The sequence below is a fragment of the Monodelphis domestica genome, chromosome 3, assembly GCF_027887165.1.
Source record: "Monodelphis domestica isolate mMonDom1 chromosome 3, mMonDom1.pri, whole genome shotgun sequence".
NCBI lineage: Eukaryota > Metazoa > Chordata > Mammalia > Didelphimorphia > Didelphidae > Monodelphis > Monodelphis domestica.
Window position 1 is genome coordinate 289,183,218 of NC_077229.1, and position 16,721 is coordinate 289,199,938.

The 16,721-nt window shown below is 34.3% G+C and overlaps 1 protein-coding gene across 1 annotated transcript in view; it reads right to left on the bottom strand.

Annotated features, from left to right (window-relative positions):
- Nucleotides 1–16,721, bottom strand: part of CCDC178 (coiled-coil domain containing 178) — a 682,244-nt gene that overhangs the window by 390,105 nt on the left and 275,418 nt on the right. The window contains exons 18-20 of the mRNA XM_056821069.1: nucleotides 15,871–16,032; nucleotides 10,570–10,683; nucleotides 1,827–1,972 (exon numbers count right to left, since the gene is read on the bottom strand). Coding sequence (XP_056677047.1) covers nucleotides 1,827–1,972; nucleotides 10,570–10,683; nucleotides 15,871–16,032 — 422 coding nt within the window. The remainder of the gene's footprint in view (nucleotides 1–1,826; nucleotides 1,973–10,569; nucleotides 10,684–15,870; nucleotides 16,033–16,721) is intronic.

Below are 16,721 nucleotides of genomic sequence, written 5' to 3' on the forward strand. Positions count from 1 at the left end.
TTTTATATGCTACTACTTAACTGAATGTAGTAATTTCTCAAACTTTTTCTTTACCAATTCCCTAGTATTATTTTATGAAAATTTTAGTAATAAAAAATAGGAATAGTTTTGTATTTTTGTACTTTTGCTGTGCTTATACTTTTATTTTCTTTCTCTTGTCTTATTCCAATAGGTAGTATTTCTAGAATTATGTCAAATTTCAGAAAGCTAAGGGCATATTATTGTTGTTTTACTTCCATATTTATTGGGAATACTTTTATTATTTCCATTATACATAATCCTTATTTATAGTTTTATATATGTACATTTTATCATAGTAAGAAAAAGTTCCTATGCATAGCCTTTGTCAATTTATTAGTATAAAATGGAACTGGTCGCAGGGAACAGTTGTTGAACTATATGAGCTCTCAGGTTACTTATCCAGGTCTAAATCTTTGATCCAGAAAACAAAATGAGTGAGATATTATTATACTGCAGAGTCTCAGACTAGCAAAATCACAAACTCAAATATGTTAAAAAGTAAATTTAAAAGAACACCAAAAACAATTTTTTAAAATGTCCATGTCTGCTCTTTTTCATTAAAATGGATAATTGAGGCTAGTCTCTATTTTGATATAACTCTAGAAGTATACTTAGAATTCAGTTTTTTCCAAATACTAGAGAAGACGGATTACTAGTATGTATAAGATAAGAAAGTGGAAGGAATTTTTTAATTTTTAGTTTTTGAAAATTTTTATTTAATTAATTAATTTAGAATATTTTTCTATGGTTATGTGATTCATGTTCTTTCCCTCCCCTCCTCCCACCCCTTCCCATAGCCAACGAGCAATTCCACTGGATTTTACATGTGTCATTGATCATGATCTATTTCTATACTATTAATATTTGCAATAGAGTGATCATTTAGAGTCTGCACCCCCAATCATATCATCAAACCATGTGATCAAGCAAATGTTTTTCTTCTTCATTTCTGCTCCCACATTTCTTTCTCTGAATGTGGATAGTGTTCTTTCTCATACATCACTCAGAATTGTCATGGATCATGGCATTACTGCTAGTAGAGAAGTTCATTACATTTGATTGTGCCACCATGTATCCATCTCTGTGTATAATGTTCTCCTGGTTCTGCTCCTCTCATTCTGCATCAATTCTTGGATGTCATTCCAGTTTGCATGGAATCCCTCCAGTTCATTGTTTCTTTGAGCACAATAGTATTCCATCACCAATAGATACCACAATTTGTTCAGCCATTCCCCAGTCGAAGGGAATTCCCTCATGTGGAAAGAATTTATTGATGATAAAGAACATGCATGTTGTGAGAGAAGAAGAAATATTCCTGGTGTTTCAAATATGAACAGATGTGGAAAAAAAAAACATGGGGGTAAAATCTATGCTTTTCTAAAGACAACAACAATAACAAAAAGACATTTATCATGTCACCATGTATGATAACAGTGGACACATGAAATCTTTTAAGAATTAATCCATATTAACCTAGCAAATTTAATTTTGTCTCATCTGATGTAAGGAATACTGCAATTATCTGAGGTAGTAAATTGATGTTGGCCATGGAGTCAGGAAGTCAGGAGTTTAAATCCTGTCTTGGAAGTTACTAAGTTACCCTGGTCAAGTCACTTAACCTCTAATAGCTTTTGTTTATTTGATTATAAAATGAGGATAATAACATCACCTTCCTCTCAGAGTTGTTGTGAAAATAAAATAATAGAACCTTTCTAAGGTGCAAGGCAAACTTTAAAGTGCTATATAAATGGTAGGTGCTATTCTTATATATGTCTTTAAAACTTGGATCAGAACTAAGAACTTACCTCAAAGTTACAAGTTTGGTTTCCAGTGCTTGACTCTCTAGCTGTTTTGACTCACGTGCTATTTGTGTAAATTTTATTTTATCAGTCAGGGTAGAAATTGTATTTTTGGCTACTTCAATTTGTTTTGTAGCATAGTCACGCTTTTCCTGGGGGAAAATAGTTCAGAAACATTTCATGTTAAAACAAAGGAAATAGTTCATGTTAAAAATCTGAAGTCTCAAAAATGCATTTTAAGGACATAACTAGTGGCAACATAGTCAAGTATCAAAAAATCAAATTATTTTCAAAAAAAGTTGAAGAACCTGTAATGATTTCTTAATAATATTACTACTAAATTGTAAAAATAAGTGATTGAGTCTATTCTCTATACTTTTTACCAAATAACATAATCTTTTATTTGAATTTTAAAAGAATGCCTTAGAAATGGTGATGCTTATCATTTCACATTATATAACTGAATTTTCCTCAAATGACATATGCTATTCATTCATTCATTCATTGTTTTATTCAATTTGTTAAAAACTAAAGCTATGGTCCAGACAACAAAATGAATGAGATGCCATTTGAATGCAAATTCTCAAACTAGCAAAATGACAAACTTCTTTCTTTATCATACACATATTAGTAATTAGTCCTCTCTCAATGATTCTGAAAAAAATTGAATTCTAAATATACTTCTAGAGTTATATCACAATAGAGCCTACTCTCAAACATTATACCTTCAATTCAACATGATAATTAATGGAAGAGAAAGACAGAGGGAAAAAAACTACTCTCAAATACTTTAAAATCTAATTTGGGAGACAGGGAATGTGCACAAATAGGTAAATTGCAAATTACAATATTACTAGAACATAAAAATAGTAAAATGTACTATGAGATCAGAAGACATCCCTACAACCTGGTAGAAATCAGTGAAGACTTAATGGAATAAGTCACTTTTGAACTTCATTGAGGGATGGTTAGGACATCAAATGATCCACAAGAAATTTCATTTCTCCAAATCAATTCAATCCTACTGTTCTCTTCTCTTGAATACCTAGCCTCTTTATCATGCTGTCAGCTATGCCTAACACACCCTCAGCCTTGGATAACTCCCCAAATCTATTGCCTTCATATCTATACACAACTGCAGAATACAGGTAGAGAAAATAACACCACCATTCTAACTGGACCAACCACAAGTATAATTTATATAACCTCATTTGGGCTCTCACTGTTGCTGGGCAATTCTACAATTTTTTTTGACCAACTCATTCTCCCACTCTCCACAGTCACTCTTCAGAAATATTTCATCCCTCCTCATACCTCTATGGCCTATCTTCCTCCCAATCCCACTCTCAGCTAAGAATTCTACATCATATTTTACAGAAAAGCTGAGTCCATTCATTCTAAACTTCTTTTCCTTTCATCACTCCTGTCTCTCTAATTGTTCAAGCAACTCTGTTCCATCCCATCCTCTCCAACAGATTTTTTCCTCCTCTGCCCTCCCCTTATTTTTCATTTATTTTCAATTTCTCCCACTCTATTGGCTCATTTCCTGCTACGTAAAAACATTCCTGTTTCTCCCCTATTCTGGAAAAAAAAAAACTCCTCACTTGACCCTTCCATTCCTGCTGACTATTGTCCTATATCTCTTCTGTCCTTTGCAACTAATTCCTTAAAAAGGCCATCTATAAATGGGTGCTTCCACTTTCTGATCAGTATCTTCATAAGCCCCTCATAATCTGTTTTCTGATTTTATCTTTCCACTGAATCCACTGTCTCCAAAGTTTTGAATGATCTTATTTGTCATATCCATTGGCCTTCTCTCAATCTTCATTCTTCTTGACCTATCTGTGACTTATGACACACTTTGACATCCTTTCCTCCTATTCTATCTGGATTTTCAAGGCACTATTTTCTCTTGGTTTTCCTCCTACCTATTGGACCTCTCCTTCTCTATCTCCTTTTCTGGATCCTCTTCCAGATCCTACTTTTTAACTCTAGGTAACCTTAAGGATCTTGGGTCCTCTTCTTTTCTCCTTTTATACAATTTTGCTTGTGATCTCATTAGCTCTCGGGGATTAATTATCATCTCAGTACTGATCATTCTTAAATCCACCATTTCTACACCAATTTCTTGCCTGATCTCCAATCTTATATCGACAATTGTTTTTCAGTCTCCTGCCTACCTCCTCTATTACTTTAGAGGCAATGCCATCCTCCCAATCTCTCAGGCTCAAAATTTAGTAGTCATTCTGTATTCTTTGCTATGTCTCACCTTCCATAAGCACTCTGTTGCCAAGACCTGTTTATTTTACCTTTACAAAATCTCTCAAACATGCCTCCTTCTCTCCTCAGACATTGTTTTCACTCTAATACAAGTCCATATCACTTTATACCTTAATTTTTGTATCAGCCTAGTGATAGATCTACTTGACAAAAGTCTTTGTCTTCTCCAATTCATACTTCATTTGGCTACTAAGGTTATTTTCCAAAAGTATAGTGCAATCATGTCATCCCCAACCTCCATCCCATTGTCAATAAATTCCAGTGGTTTCCTATTGCCTAATGGAGCAAAAATAAAACGCCCTGTTTGGAATTTAAATCATTTCATAACCTAGCTCCTACTTTTCCAGGCTTCTTACCCCATGATACATACACTTCAAATCAGTGACAATGTCCTCCTAGCAGTTTCATAAAGAAGAAATTCGATTTTCCAACTCTGGGCATTCTCTCTGACTCTTCTCCATGCCTTGAATTCTATTCCTCCTCCTTACTCTGATTTGACCTTTTTGGCTCCCTTTAAGTTCTAACTAAAACCCTATCTTCTATGGAAATTATTTTAATTCCTCTGTTTTCCCTTTGTTAATTCCTTCCTACTTATCCTTTATGTAGTTTGATTTGTATATATTTGTTTGTATGTTGCCCCTCCCATTAGATCAAAAGCTCTTTAACAGCAGACAATTATTTTTGCCTTTTTTATATCTCCAGCACTTAGCACAGTACACATAATAAAGTACTTTATAAGTGTTTATGGATTGAATTCAGACCTGTAGGTGGAAAATATACTAAGTGAATGACAAAAAATGGAATAAAGGAAAGAGATCTTAACAAGGAAAACATCACACATATGTAGTAGAATCTGAAAAAAATTAATATAGAAGAAACCCTGATGTCATCAATACTACAGGGTAGAAGAAAATGAGAAGAAATTGGAGAAGAAATGAATATTACTAAAATGACTAAAAAGAAAGGAATATTACTAAAATAAAATTTCAAAGACTGAAAATTTACATCAATATTCTTCTGGTCATACTGAATAGTGATGAGATATGGAACACTAGTCTCCAAGTAATTAAAGATGAAGGTCACTAAAGAAGCAATGGAAAACCACATGGTTTGTAACATTTTAACTAGGGGAGAAAATTGCAAGATTAAAGTAGTATAAGAGATGTCATCAAGGAGATGTCTTCGTAGGAAAATAAATGAACTAATCATGTAGAGAGAGGGAAGAGATAAACATGGATCATTCACATGATCCCTTGGTACCCAGGTAAATGAAAATGGTTTTGTATCCCAAAATGCAATCAAGATGAGAAGAAAAGCAGAAAGCTGGGGAAAATTTTGTGCAGAAAACATCTCTGATAAAGGACTGTTTTCTGAAATATTTTGATAACTAAGTCAAATTTGTAAAAATAAAAGTCATTCTCCAATTGATAAATGATCAAAGGATATAAATGGGTAGTTGTCAGATGAAGAAATCAAAGCCATATGGAAAAAGTGCTCTGAATCACTCTTGATTAGAGAAACATAAGTTAATTCAACTTTTATGTATCACTTCACACCTATCAGATTGGCTAATATGAAAGAAAAAGAAAATAAATATTGGAGGGGAGGCAGGAAAATTGGGATATTGATATACTGCTGGTAGAGCTGCTAGCTGATCCAACCATTTTGTAAAGCAATTTGGAACTATGTTCAAAGTTCTCTAAAACTATGCCTATCCTTTGATCCATCTATACCATTACTGGGCCTGTTTCCCAGTAGAACTTTTAAAAAGAGAATTAGACTTAAATGTATAAAAATATTTATTTCAACTCTTTTTGGAGAATTTGAAATTGAAGGATTGTCCATCAACTCGGGAAGTAACTGAATAAGTTGTAGCACATGATTGTGATGGGATACTATTGTGCTATGAGAAATGATAAACAGGACAATTTTGGAAAAATCTAGAAAAACTTACATGAACTGATACAAAGTAAAGTGAGTAGAACCAGAAGAACATTGTACACCGTGACTGCAATATTTCTTGATAAATAACTGTGAATGACCTAGCTAATAGCAATTCAGTAATCCAAGACAATCCCAGAGACTGCTGAAGAAAAGTGCCATCTACCCTCCAAGAAAGAATTGATGGAGTCTGAATGCAGACTGAAACAGAATATATCTTATTTTCTTTCTTATTCTTTTTTATTTGAGATCACTTCCACAAAATGATGAATTATGTTATTATACTTATAAAATCTATATCAGACTATTTACTATCCCAGGGAAGAGGGGCAGGAAGGGAATGCGGAAGGAAAAGCCAGAAAAAGGGAGAGAATTTGAAGTTCAAATTTTTGAAAAGTGAATGTTAAAAATTTGTTTTCACATTTAAAATGATAAAAAAATCAAAATGTAAAAAAAAAAAGTCAAAAAAGATAGTTACTATCCAGGAGCATGATACTTTGTAAAGCTGAGTATAATGTTATACTAAAAATAGGACTCTCACAGGATTACCAATTTTAAACAATTTTAAGAAGGCCAGAGACTTAATTAATTGAACTGAAATTAAATTGAAGCAATAAATATTAAAACATAATGAGTACATGGGACTATATATATATATATGTGTGTGTGTGTGTGTGTGTGTGTGTGTGTGTGTGTGTGTGTTTGTGTGTGTGTATAGGGTCCATAGACATCTGTAGACTACATTCTTTCTGTCATGTCCCTCTGCCTTCATATAACTTGAAGAGTCTAGATGATGATTCAAAATTTACATACTGTAAGGAGAAAATAAGGTGATTCTCCTGTAGAAATCCTACCTTATGTTAAGTCTTATTATAGGAATAAAGAGAAGTAAAATATGGACACATGAAACATGATCATGAAACAATCAGCAAAAAATTCTAGAGGAATGAAGAAGAGAGGAAATGATAATAGGTAAAAGTTTCAAGAATGCCAGGTTCCGTTTTAGAGCATCTCATAAATCACTATATTTGTTGTATGCCCGAATTCAAAGTTTCCCCAGGGGAAATCAGAATTTCATTCAAGACTCAGTGTCTGAGGAAATTATATAGGATCTTTAGCTCCCATGTACTCTGGCACTCATGGTAGCACATGAAGATAAGATTTTGCTTAACTTGACTGAACATAAGAAAAAATATGTTCAACCAAAGACTTGTATTTGAGCTCATGTAGAATCAAAGCTACCTATCAAAATTCAGCCTTTTTTACCTCTCTGTAGTCTTTAGCACTATTGGATACTATCTCCTCCTGAATATTCTGACCTCTTTGGGGTTTTATTATACTATTTTTCACCTGGTATGACTCCTACCTTTCTAGTAGTTCTTTTGCCTCCTCTGCTGAATTTTCATCTATGCCATTCCTATTAACTATGGTTGTCCTCCAAAGCTCTGTTCTGAGCCTTCTATCTTGTTCTCCCTCTATCTTATTTCATTTGGTAATTTTATCAGATCCCATTATCATTTCTTTGCTAATCACTCTGAGATCTATGTATCTAATTCCTGCCCTTCTCTTGGTCTCTAGTTGAGTATTCCAAATACAAATGCCTTTTGAACATCTCAAACCAGATGTATGGTAGTCATTGCAAATTCTGTCCAAAACAGAACTCATTATCTGCCCCCCTCTTATTCTCATCTTTTCCTAACTTCCTTATTATTCTCTTGGTTAACACCATCTTCCTAGTGACCAATGTCTGCAATTTTGGTGTCATCTTCTACACATCACTTCCATGCTGTCAATCCTTGTTTTTTCTACCTTTACAGAATCTCTTACATATATATCCTCTCCACTCACACAACCAACATCCTAATATAGGCTTTTGTTTTCTCTCAGCTTTTTCAATAGCATTCTTATTGACTTCCTCAGTTCATTTCTCTTCCTACTCCAATCTCAATCTCTCCTCCAGTCAGAATGATTTACAACTTGGGTTGCAAAACTCAAAAGATTATCATCTTAAGAAAGAAAAAAATTACTTAATGGCTCCCTCCATTCCTTTGTGAGAGGGATTGTGGATAGGTGCAGGGCATTTGCACAGATTATCATATTTCTTTGATATAGTGATAATTTTTCCTTGGTGAGGGGGTTGTTTCTTTTTTCCTTTTTAAAATAGTTACTTACATAGGATGGCTCTCTAGTAGGGTGAGTGAAAGATTGATGGCAAAATTTAGGCAATATAAAAACAAAATATTCCAATAACTTTTAAAAAAGGAGTGATCATTGCCAACTTTGGGAATAGTAGTGTCAGTTGAGCAATGAAGCAAAAAACTATGTTGCAAGAGGTAAAGAAGGGAATGAGAACAGAGGATGTAGAAGAAACAGGAGTAGATCATTGTTTGGGGGGTAGAGTTATGGTTATATTTTATTTTTTCCTATAGAAGTTTGGTTGTAGAGGGAAAAGAGGAGAAATATAGTACAATAGCTTGAGTGGAAAGTCAAATAAGCATTAATTTGTTTGTTTGTTGTTAAAGATGGGAAGAAAGAAATAAGCTAAAAGTCAGGATACTTGTAGGTCAATATGATCAAAGTCCTAAAGACTTATGATCTTATGAACTGGGCATGCAGACCCTAGAGAAAAGAAGACAGAGCGGACCTGAGAAAACTCTTCCAATCTTTGAAGGGCTAATATGTAGAAGTTGATTAGTTCTGCTGGGTCCCAGTGGACAGAGCTATGTCTACTGGGTGAAAGTTGAAACAAGATATCTCAGGAGGTAGAATTGCCCTCTATAGGGATCTTCAGACAAAGAATAGAGGGTGATTTATTGTGTAAAGAAGATTCTTGGCCAGGTGTAGATTGAGTTCGTGGGTTGCTGAACTTCTGCAATCTAAGTTCAAGATCCTTTCCACTAAATAGCATTCTCTCTCCCTAAACTGCAAATAAACTATATTGAAAACTGGGGAAGAATTAGTCACAGGGAACAGAAAACTAATTTAGTAATAATTTCATTGATAATAGTGATAATTTGGTTTTTATTCTGTAGTCAACTGAATTCTTCCATGCCAATTGCCCTTGCTCTTTATCAAAGAGATCCCTAGGGAGAACTGAAGCTGATGAGGTCTTGGTATCTGTAACACTTCTCCATGTGTGGATCTGTCTTTCTCTTCCACCTTCACATTCCCCTAATGTTTTCATGGGTCCCGGACTCTCTTGCTGCCTTTCACATTTCCTATACATTTATACTCTGATACTTAACTTCATAAGTAAGAGAAAATTATTTTTCAATAAGTATGAATGCCTAGAGAAAAATCATCATATCAATTACTAAAATGATAGAGCCTCATATCTTATCTTCCTTAAATTTATACAAGTTTTATTCCTGCTTTTACAGTAATAATTATCACTGCTTATACCCAATATTCTACTTAAAATAATCCAATAGTTTACAAATGAATGAATGTATAGGTTCAAAAATTTATGTCAGAGGATGAGGGAAAGAGCTGTAGCTTGGTGCAATGGATTAAGCCTCAAAAACAGAAAAGACCTGGATTCAATCTTTAGTAGAAGGTTCTGTGTCCTGGGAAAGTCACTTAGACTGTTAGTGCCCCTGGCACACCCTCTGATATTGTAAATTGCAGATTAAATGCCCATATGTACTGGGAGAGAGTTTCCTCATCAAGAAATTCCCTTTACCAGTATTCTAGGGAATCACTGGTCTAGTCTCACATATACACATATACACATATCATATAAGGGTAGAGGGAAAAAACTTAAAAAGCAGAATTTGCACAATCACATAAAGAAGCTTTCCAACAGCAACATTTTATGGGTAACCAAGTTTTTTATTAAGAATTTTTAAAATTCCTTTGAAATCTATTTTTTCTTCTTCTAAGATTTAAGGACTTATAAACCCCATCCCCACCCCACCCCCAAAAAGCCTTTTTTTATCATTGCCATGGAGTAGAAGTTTCTATCTCATACCCATATACTTTAAATATGCATATAATTCTAGAGCTTTATCCAAGTACCTGTTGAATTTAAATTTTAAAAGCTATAAAAACATTTCTATAAAATGAGGCCTTAAAAAAAGAATTCCTATTGTACATTATTCTGTTTTGTAACTAATACAGGAGACTGATCTCATCGTTTACAAGAAGATGCCATCTACTGAGTAAAAGGGCAATGTGCAGGCAAGTTTTATTATACTAGATCTTTTTTTCCCCTGCCTGCCTCTCTCCTTATCTGTCTGTCTGTCTGTCTGTCTCTCCCATGACAAATGTAGAAAGCAGTGAACTTATCCATTTAGCTTTTATACTTTACCTTAAATCAAGATTATAAACCCAATAAACTACACTGGCTCAACTGGAAAAATAGAACCTGTGTATGCACATATTCTTGCTCAAATACATCTGGTTACCGGTGTGTATAATTCATCCCAGTCAACTAAGTAGAAGGGACATGTAACTAAATTTACTTGGAAATTAAATTGATTTTCTAAATTCTCATTTCAAAATTGCTTGGTGACATTAAATTCCTTACCTCTGAGACTTGTATAGCTTCATAAATTGTATCTTTTTCCTTAGCCAAGTGTGTTTTTACCTCAACCACCCGTTTTTTAATTTCTTCTTTCTGTTGTTCCATTATGTTAATTGCCTAGAAATATTCAGATATTATAATGTGCTACAAAGAAGTCCAAGTGGGTTATTGATTGTAACCCAGATAGAGATTTCAGAGGAGATAGAAACTAGATTGAGGATTTCTTTGATTTCTTTAGGAAAGTAAAGAAACTCCCCTTACCAATTCACAGAAAGTTGCCTAGAACATAGAGATTGAATGGCTTTCCCAGGGCCATAGAGTCAACATGTGGCAGAGACAGGCTATGAACCCAGCTCTTGCTGTTTTCCCCCTTTATCCTCCTGCCTCTACTGGTCTACCTACAACTGTAAATATATCTATTCAGCTCTCCTCTGAATCCTTTTAAGAAAATTAAAAAGTTAAATGCATGCACAAAAGGTTAAGATATTAAATGATTCCAATATGCCAGGGAGAAATCGCAAAGTTTAATTAAACTATTTAGATATATACCTTTTGCCAGAATGAGAATATAAGGTTTAGGGGGCAGTTTGGTGGCTCAGTGCATTGAGAGCCAGGCTTAGAGTCAAGAGCCTAAGATTCAAATCTTACCTCAGACACTTCCTACCTGGTGACCCTGAGCAAGTCACTTAACCCCCACTGCCTAGCCTTTATTGCTCTTCTGACTTGAAACCAATACACACTATTGATTCTAAGGCAGAAGTTAAGGGAGGGTTAAAAAATTCAGAATATAAGGTTTAAATAATCTAAAGAAAAAACATTTGCATGAAAATATATTAGAATTTGGCTTCCACATAGTGCATTAAACAAAGATTAGGTAATGGAATGTCCTTAAGATTCAGTAATTTTAAACCAAAACAGGAATCATAAGAAGAAAGATGGTTATGGAAATACTATAAGAGAATGGCAATTTTTTTTTGAAAAAGCAAATAGTACTCATTAATCCAGATTGTAGTTACTTAGTATAATAAGAAAATCACAACTATGAATGTATTAGACATATTTTAGTCATTCATACATATTTGGGGTAGTGTTATTGAAAAATGCATACTTTCTATAAGCTCGCACAATAGTATAATGCTCAATTTTTTCATTCAAAGCATAAAAATACCTGAATTTCAGGACTCAGTTCCTACAGAAGGTCCTTATTAATTTCCCTAGTTTCTTATGCTCTCCTTACCTAGAAATCATTGTTTTGAATGTACTTCCCCCCACTTACATACCTTCTTTATCTCCCTAGTAAGAGGGAAACTACTTGAATAAAAAAAAAAGATTGATTTTTGTCTCCGTATTCCTACCACCACAACTAATACCAACTATTAGAGTTACTAGAGTAGGTACTTACTGGGTTTGTTAAATTGAATTGTATGAGATTACAAATTTATGGAATCATTTGAAAAGCAAAATTATGTTGTCAGTATATCTGAATGGACACATGAAAAAAGGAAGCTCAAAGTTCCTTCCATAAATAAATTTTTGCATGGCTTACTTTCAAATTTTTAGATAAAATGATACTTACATTTTCCAAAAAGATTCCAAAACTTTTCTCTTTAAGCTGTTCAGACAAATTGAACTCTCTAGCAAAGTCCAAGAATATAAATTCAGGCCACTCCTTTTTAGGTCCCCCAAAAGAATTATTATATAGTTTTCCTACTAAGTCTTTGGCTGGTAGCTTTACTTATTACCATTAATTGATTGCTTTAAAATTATTTGTTTCTTTTAAGAATAGGCACTTCAAAGTTCAATACTGAAGGGATCAAAAAAATTTAGCCAGTAAATTGTAAAAAAGAAAATTTGTACCACGTGGGGATTTTTATGTCAGATTTCCAACAAAAGTCTCATTCCAAAGGGTTCATTCTTCCAAGTTTATAAAGAATTAGTCTCATAGCATATAAAAAAATGAAAGCTTCAATTAGCAAATCAGTTTACACTTTGAAAACACAGGAACCAACATCATAATTATCATGACAGTTTGTCATAACATAACATTTCTGCATATGATTTAAAAGGAAAAATGCAGCTTAGACTATACAAAAAAAGTAAAAGTGATAATGATTTATAACAGTAATGAGCAAGGAGAATGAAAATATTAAACTCTTTAGAGAGTTTTAGTAGGTTGTCCCCCCAGCAAATCTAGTCATTGTGAATATAAATCATAGGTTATAAATATTTAAATGAGCATAGCGGTGTTTAGTAACATACTTTAAAACATTAGATATTTGTCTAGAGTTTGATAAGTAAAAGTATGAATTTGACCAGTGTCATTGAATACTAGAGTTGATACAACTGACAGAGAGTGATCCTGCAGCAGATATCAAAGATGTGCTCTGAATGGCATATACTTAGGAAGGAAGGAAGGAAGGAAGGAAGGAAGGAAGGAAGGAAGGAAGGAAGGAAGGAAGGAAGGAAGGAAGGAAGGAAGGAAGGAAGGAAGGAAGGAAGGAAGGAAGGAAGGAAGGAAGGAAGGAAAGAAGGAAGGAAGGAAGGAACGAATGAACGAACGAAGGAACGAACAAAGGAACGAAGGGTAAGACTGAAAGGAAAAGGAAGACTGAAAGGAAAATTGTTCAAAACACTCAAAGCTAGAAATCTGAGTTAAGTTCATAATACTTCAAAACTATTAACTCCACTAGATCAATTACACTAGAAAGTTTGTTATATTTTTATACCATTGAAGTTTTTCCCAGTTATAAAAGAAGATTAATGAGTTTTTGTTTCTTTCCTTTTTTATCACAATTTATACTTATAAGTATTCTTATATATTTAGATGTACCTACGTAGCTCAGTGGATAGAGTGCCAGATCTGTAGTTAGGAAAACATATCTTATGAGTTCAAATCTGCCTTGATGCAATTCCTAGATCTGTAACCCTGGGCAAGTCACTTAACCTTGTTTGCCTCAGTTTCCTCACATGTAATTTGAACTGGAAAAGGAAAAGGCAAATGACTACATTGTCTTTGCCAAGAAAACACCAAATGGAGTCACCAAGAGTCTGATGCAACTGAAAAACAACTGGAAATATTCTTAGATATTTAGGCTGGAAATTGTTTTATTCTATCACAAATTAGTTATAGAACATTTTAATATATTACTTAATTCATGTCAAAAGAATTTACTAAGCACTTAGTATTGTTGTATGTATTAGTCGATATCTGAAAATTTTAGGTATAAAAGTTAAAAAAAACACTAAGTACCTTTATTTCAGTGTATTTGTATGCTTCTAGCTAGAAACAGCATTAATTCTAGGTTCAAGAGTACTTGTTACTGGGTGAGGATTGTAGAGTGGTGGATGGGTGTGAAGGTTGGAACTGAGCTAATTACTGCAGAGGATCATAGTTGCAGTTGATCTGAACCTTGAAGGAAGTTAGCAATTTTATGAAGTTTAAATGAGGAAATAATGCATTCTGACATAAGGATCAGCATTGTAAAGGCTGAAAATGGGATATGGAATATTATTTGCTTTAGAGTTCCAAGTATGCCAATTCAGCTTGTGCTGTTCTTCAGTCATTTCAATTGTGTCCAACTCTTTATAATGCCATTTTGGATTTTCCTGGCAAAGAAATTGAAGTCATTTACCATTTTCTTTTCCAGCTCACTTTATGGATGAGGAAACTGAGGCAAACAGCATTTGACATGCCCAAGATCAAATATCTAGTATCTGAGAGTAGATTTTATTTCAGGAGGTTGAATTTTCTTGACTCCTAGCCTAGCATTCTATCCTTTAAGCCACCAAATTGTCCAGTCCTAGGTAATTTGGCTAAAAAGAAGTAAACTTAAAAGAGTCATGTATGATAAGCCCTGAAAGATAGGCTGAGGTTTTTATGAAAGGTTTTTAGTCCTAAGCAGAGACATTTACATTTGGTTAAGCAAGAGCCCTTGCAATTTTCTGAGCAGAAAAGTGAAGACACCATTCCCATCCCCACCACCACCACCACCACCACCACCACCACCATCATCATCATCTCCACTAGTACTTACCTACCACTATATTTAGGTTTTCAAAGAACCTTACAGATATTGTCTCACTACCTTCAAGCAACTGCCTAAGACAAGAAGTGATCTTCACAGAAACAAAGAGTTTCCTCATTCCCAGACCTATGTCTTAGTTGCTACAGGAATGTCCCAGTGAGAAAATTCCATCTACTTATTAATATACATGCATCTATTTGCTGTTTAGTCATTTTTTCAGTCATGTCTGACTCTTTGTAACCCCATTTGGGGTTTTCTTATCAAAGATGCTAGAGTAGTTTATCATTTCCTTCTTCATTTACAGGGGAGAAAATGAGGCAAACATAAATAATTGATTTGCCTAGGTTCACACAGCTAGTAAGAATCTAAGACCAAATTTGAACTCAGGTCTTTCCTAACCCCAACCCTTCATTCACTGTAACTTCTAGGTGCCACATACATGCATATGTACATATATACCTCTTATACTACATAACATATATAATGAAGTTGAAGCTTAAAATAAACTAAGACTTTTTGAATCTTCTATATATATATATAGATATGAATTTTATGGATACAAATATATATATATGGGTGTGTATATATATATATTCATATACATCAATACCACATGTGTATATATACATGTTTTTATCCTTAAGAAATGGATTCCTCCCCAGAGCTAATTGCACATATATGTACTCATGCATGCATGTGTGCATCTTTGTCTCTATCTCATTGCCACAATGAGATCTGTCCTCTAAGGAATATCAATCTTAGCAATCATGTAGATGATGGATTAAAAATGAAGGGAAACCTTTCAAAGGAGGAGTAACTAGTCCAGATGAGAGGTGATGGGAACCTGAGTGAAACTGGAGAGAGGAGGAGACTGATGGGAGAGATGCTATAAAGGGAGAATCAGTAAGATCTGATAGGTGCTTGACTATGAGGAATGAGAGAAGAGCTGAAAAAAATTGCTAGGTTATGAAGTTAGGTAACTGGAAGGATGATGCCACCAAGAACAGAATTAGGGAAATAAGGAAGGGGGAAGACTGGCAGGAGGTAGTTCACGAATTCAATTTTTAATATGTTTAGTTTGAGATTTGTCTAGGGCATCTGGTTGGTATTGTCTAAGAAGCAGTTAGTGATATGAGAGACGGGGAGTTTTGGGAAATCATGTCTAGACCTTCATTATTTAATCTTTTAAATCTTCCCCCCATTTTGTACGACATAGTACTATCCACTAAGATGTCCCCAGTTTATCTTGCTAACAAGCTGGCCATTCCTTTATGAATACCTCATTTTGTTCATTGTGTATAGTTCTAGCTGTTTCGGTTTCTTTTACTAGTTGACGAAAAGGTTCTTCAATCTCATACAATACTTGTAAAACTTCATCTTTCTTTTCTTGAAAGTATTTTTTCTCTTCTTCCTGATCCATCACGACAACTTCCATTCGAGTCTATTGACAAAAATGAAAAAAAAACAACCCACATGTGTGAATCAGAAGTGAAATGTTATTATGGAGAATAGATTAAAAGGACTTAATGTTAAAAAAAAAAGTAAAGGTATAAAAAAAAAGTCTTCACTCTCTCTGACTACCACAGCAATCTGCTTAAAAAGCAACTCTCCATCCCCATCCAGAAAGTATAAATTCCCTAGCTTGGCATCTGAAGACCTCCATGAGCTGGCTCCAACCTCTCTTTTTCATTTTATCTCATACTACTCTCCTTTATGGAGTCTGTTCCATCTCAGAACTAGACAACTCGTCAGTTCTCAAAGAAGTCCCTTGCTTTCTACCTGTGTCAGCACATGCCTAACTCTACCCCTATCTGTGGAAAATCCATCCACTGCTCAGAGCCCAGGTTAAATGTTACCTTCTTAATGATGCTTTTCATGATCCCTGTAGCCAGAAGTGAGCCTTCTTTCCTTTGAACTTTCAAACTAATTCCTCTTTCCCTATTTTATACACATGATATTTTAGGAAAGCTGCAGTACTCAAGGATTGGAGGATTTGCCTCAGAGTCTCATGAAGATCTGGGTTCTGGGACTATGAAACATATTGCTGTACAGACCTAGACAAATGACTTACCTCTCACTACCCTCAGACAACTGTCTAAGACCATAAGTGAACCTCACAGACACAAAGCA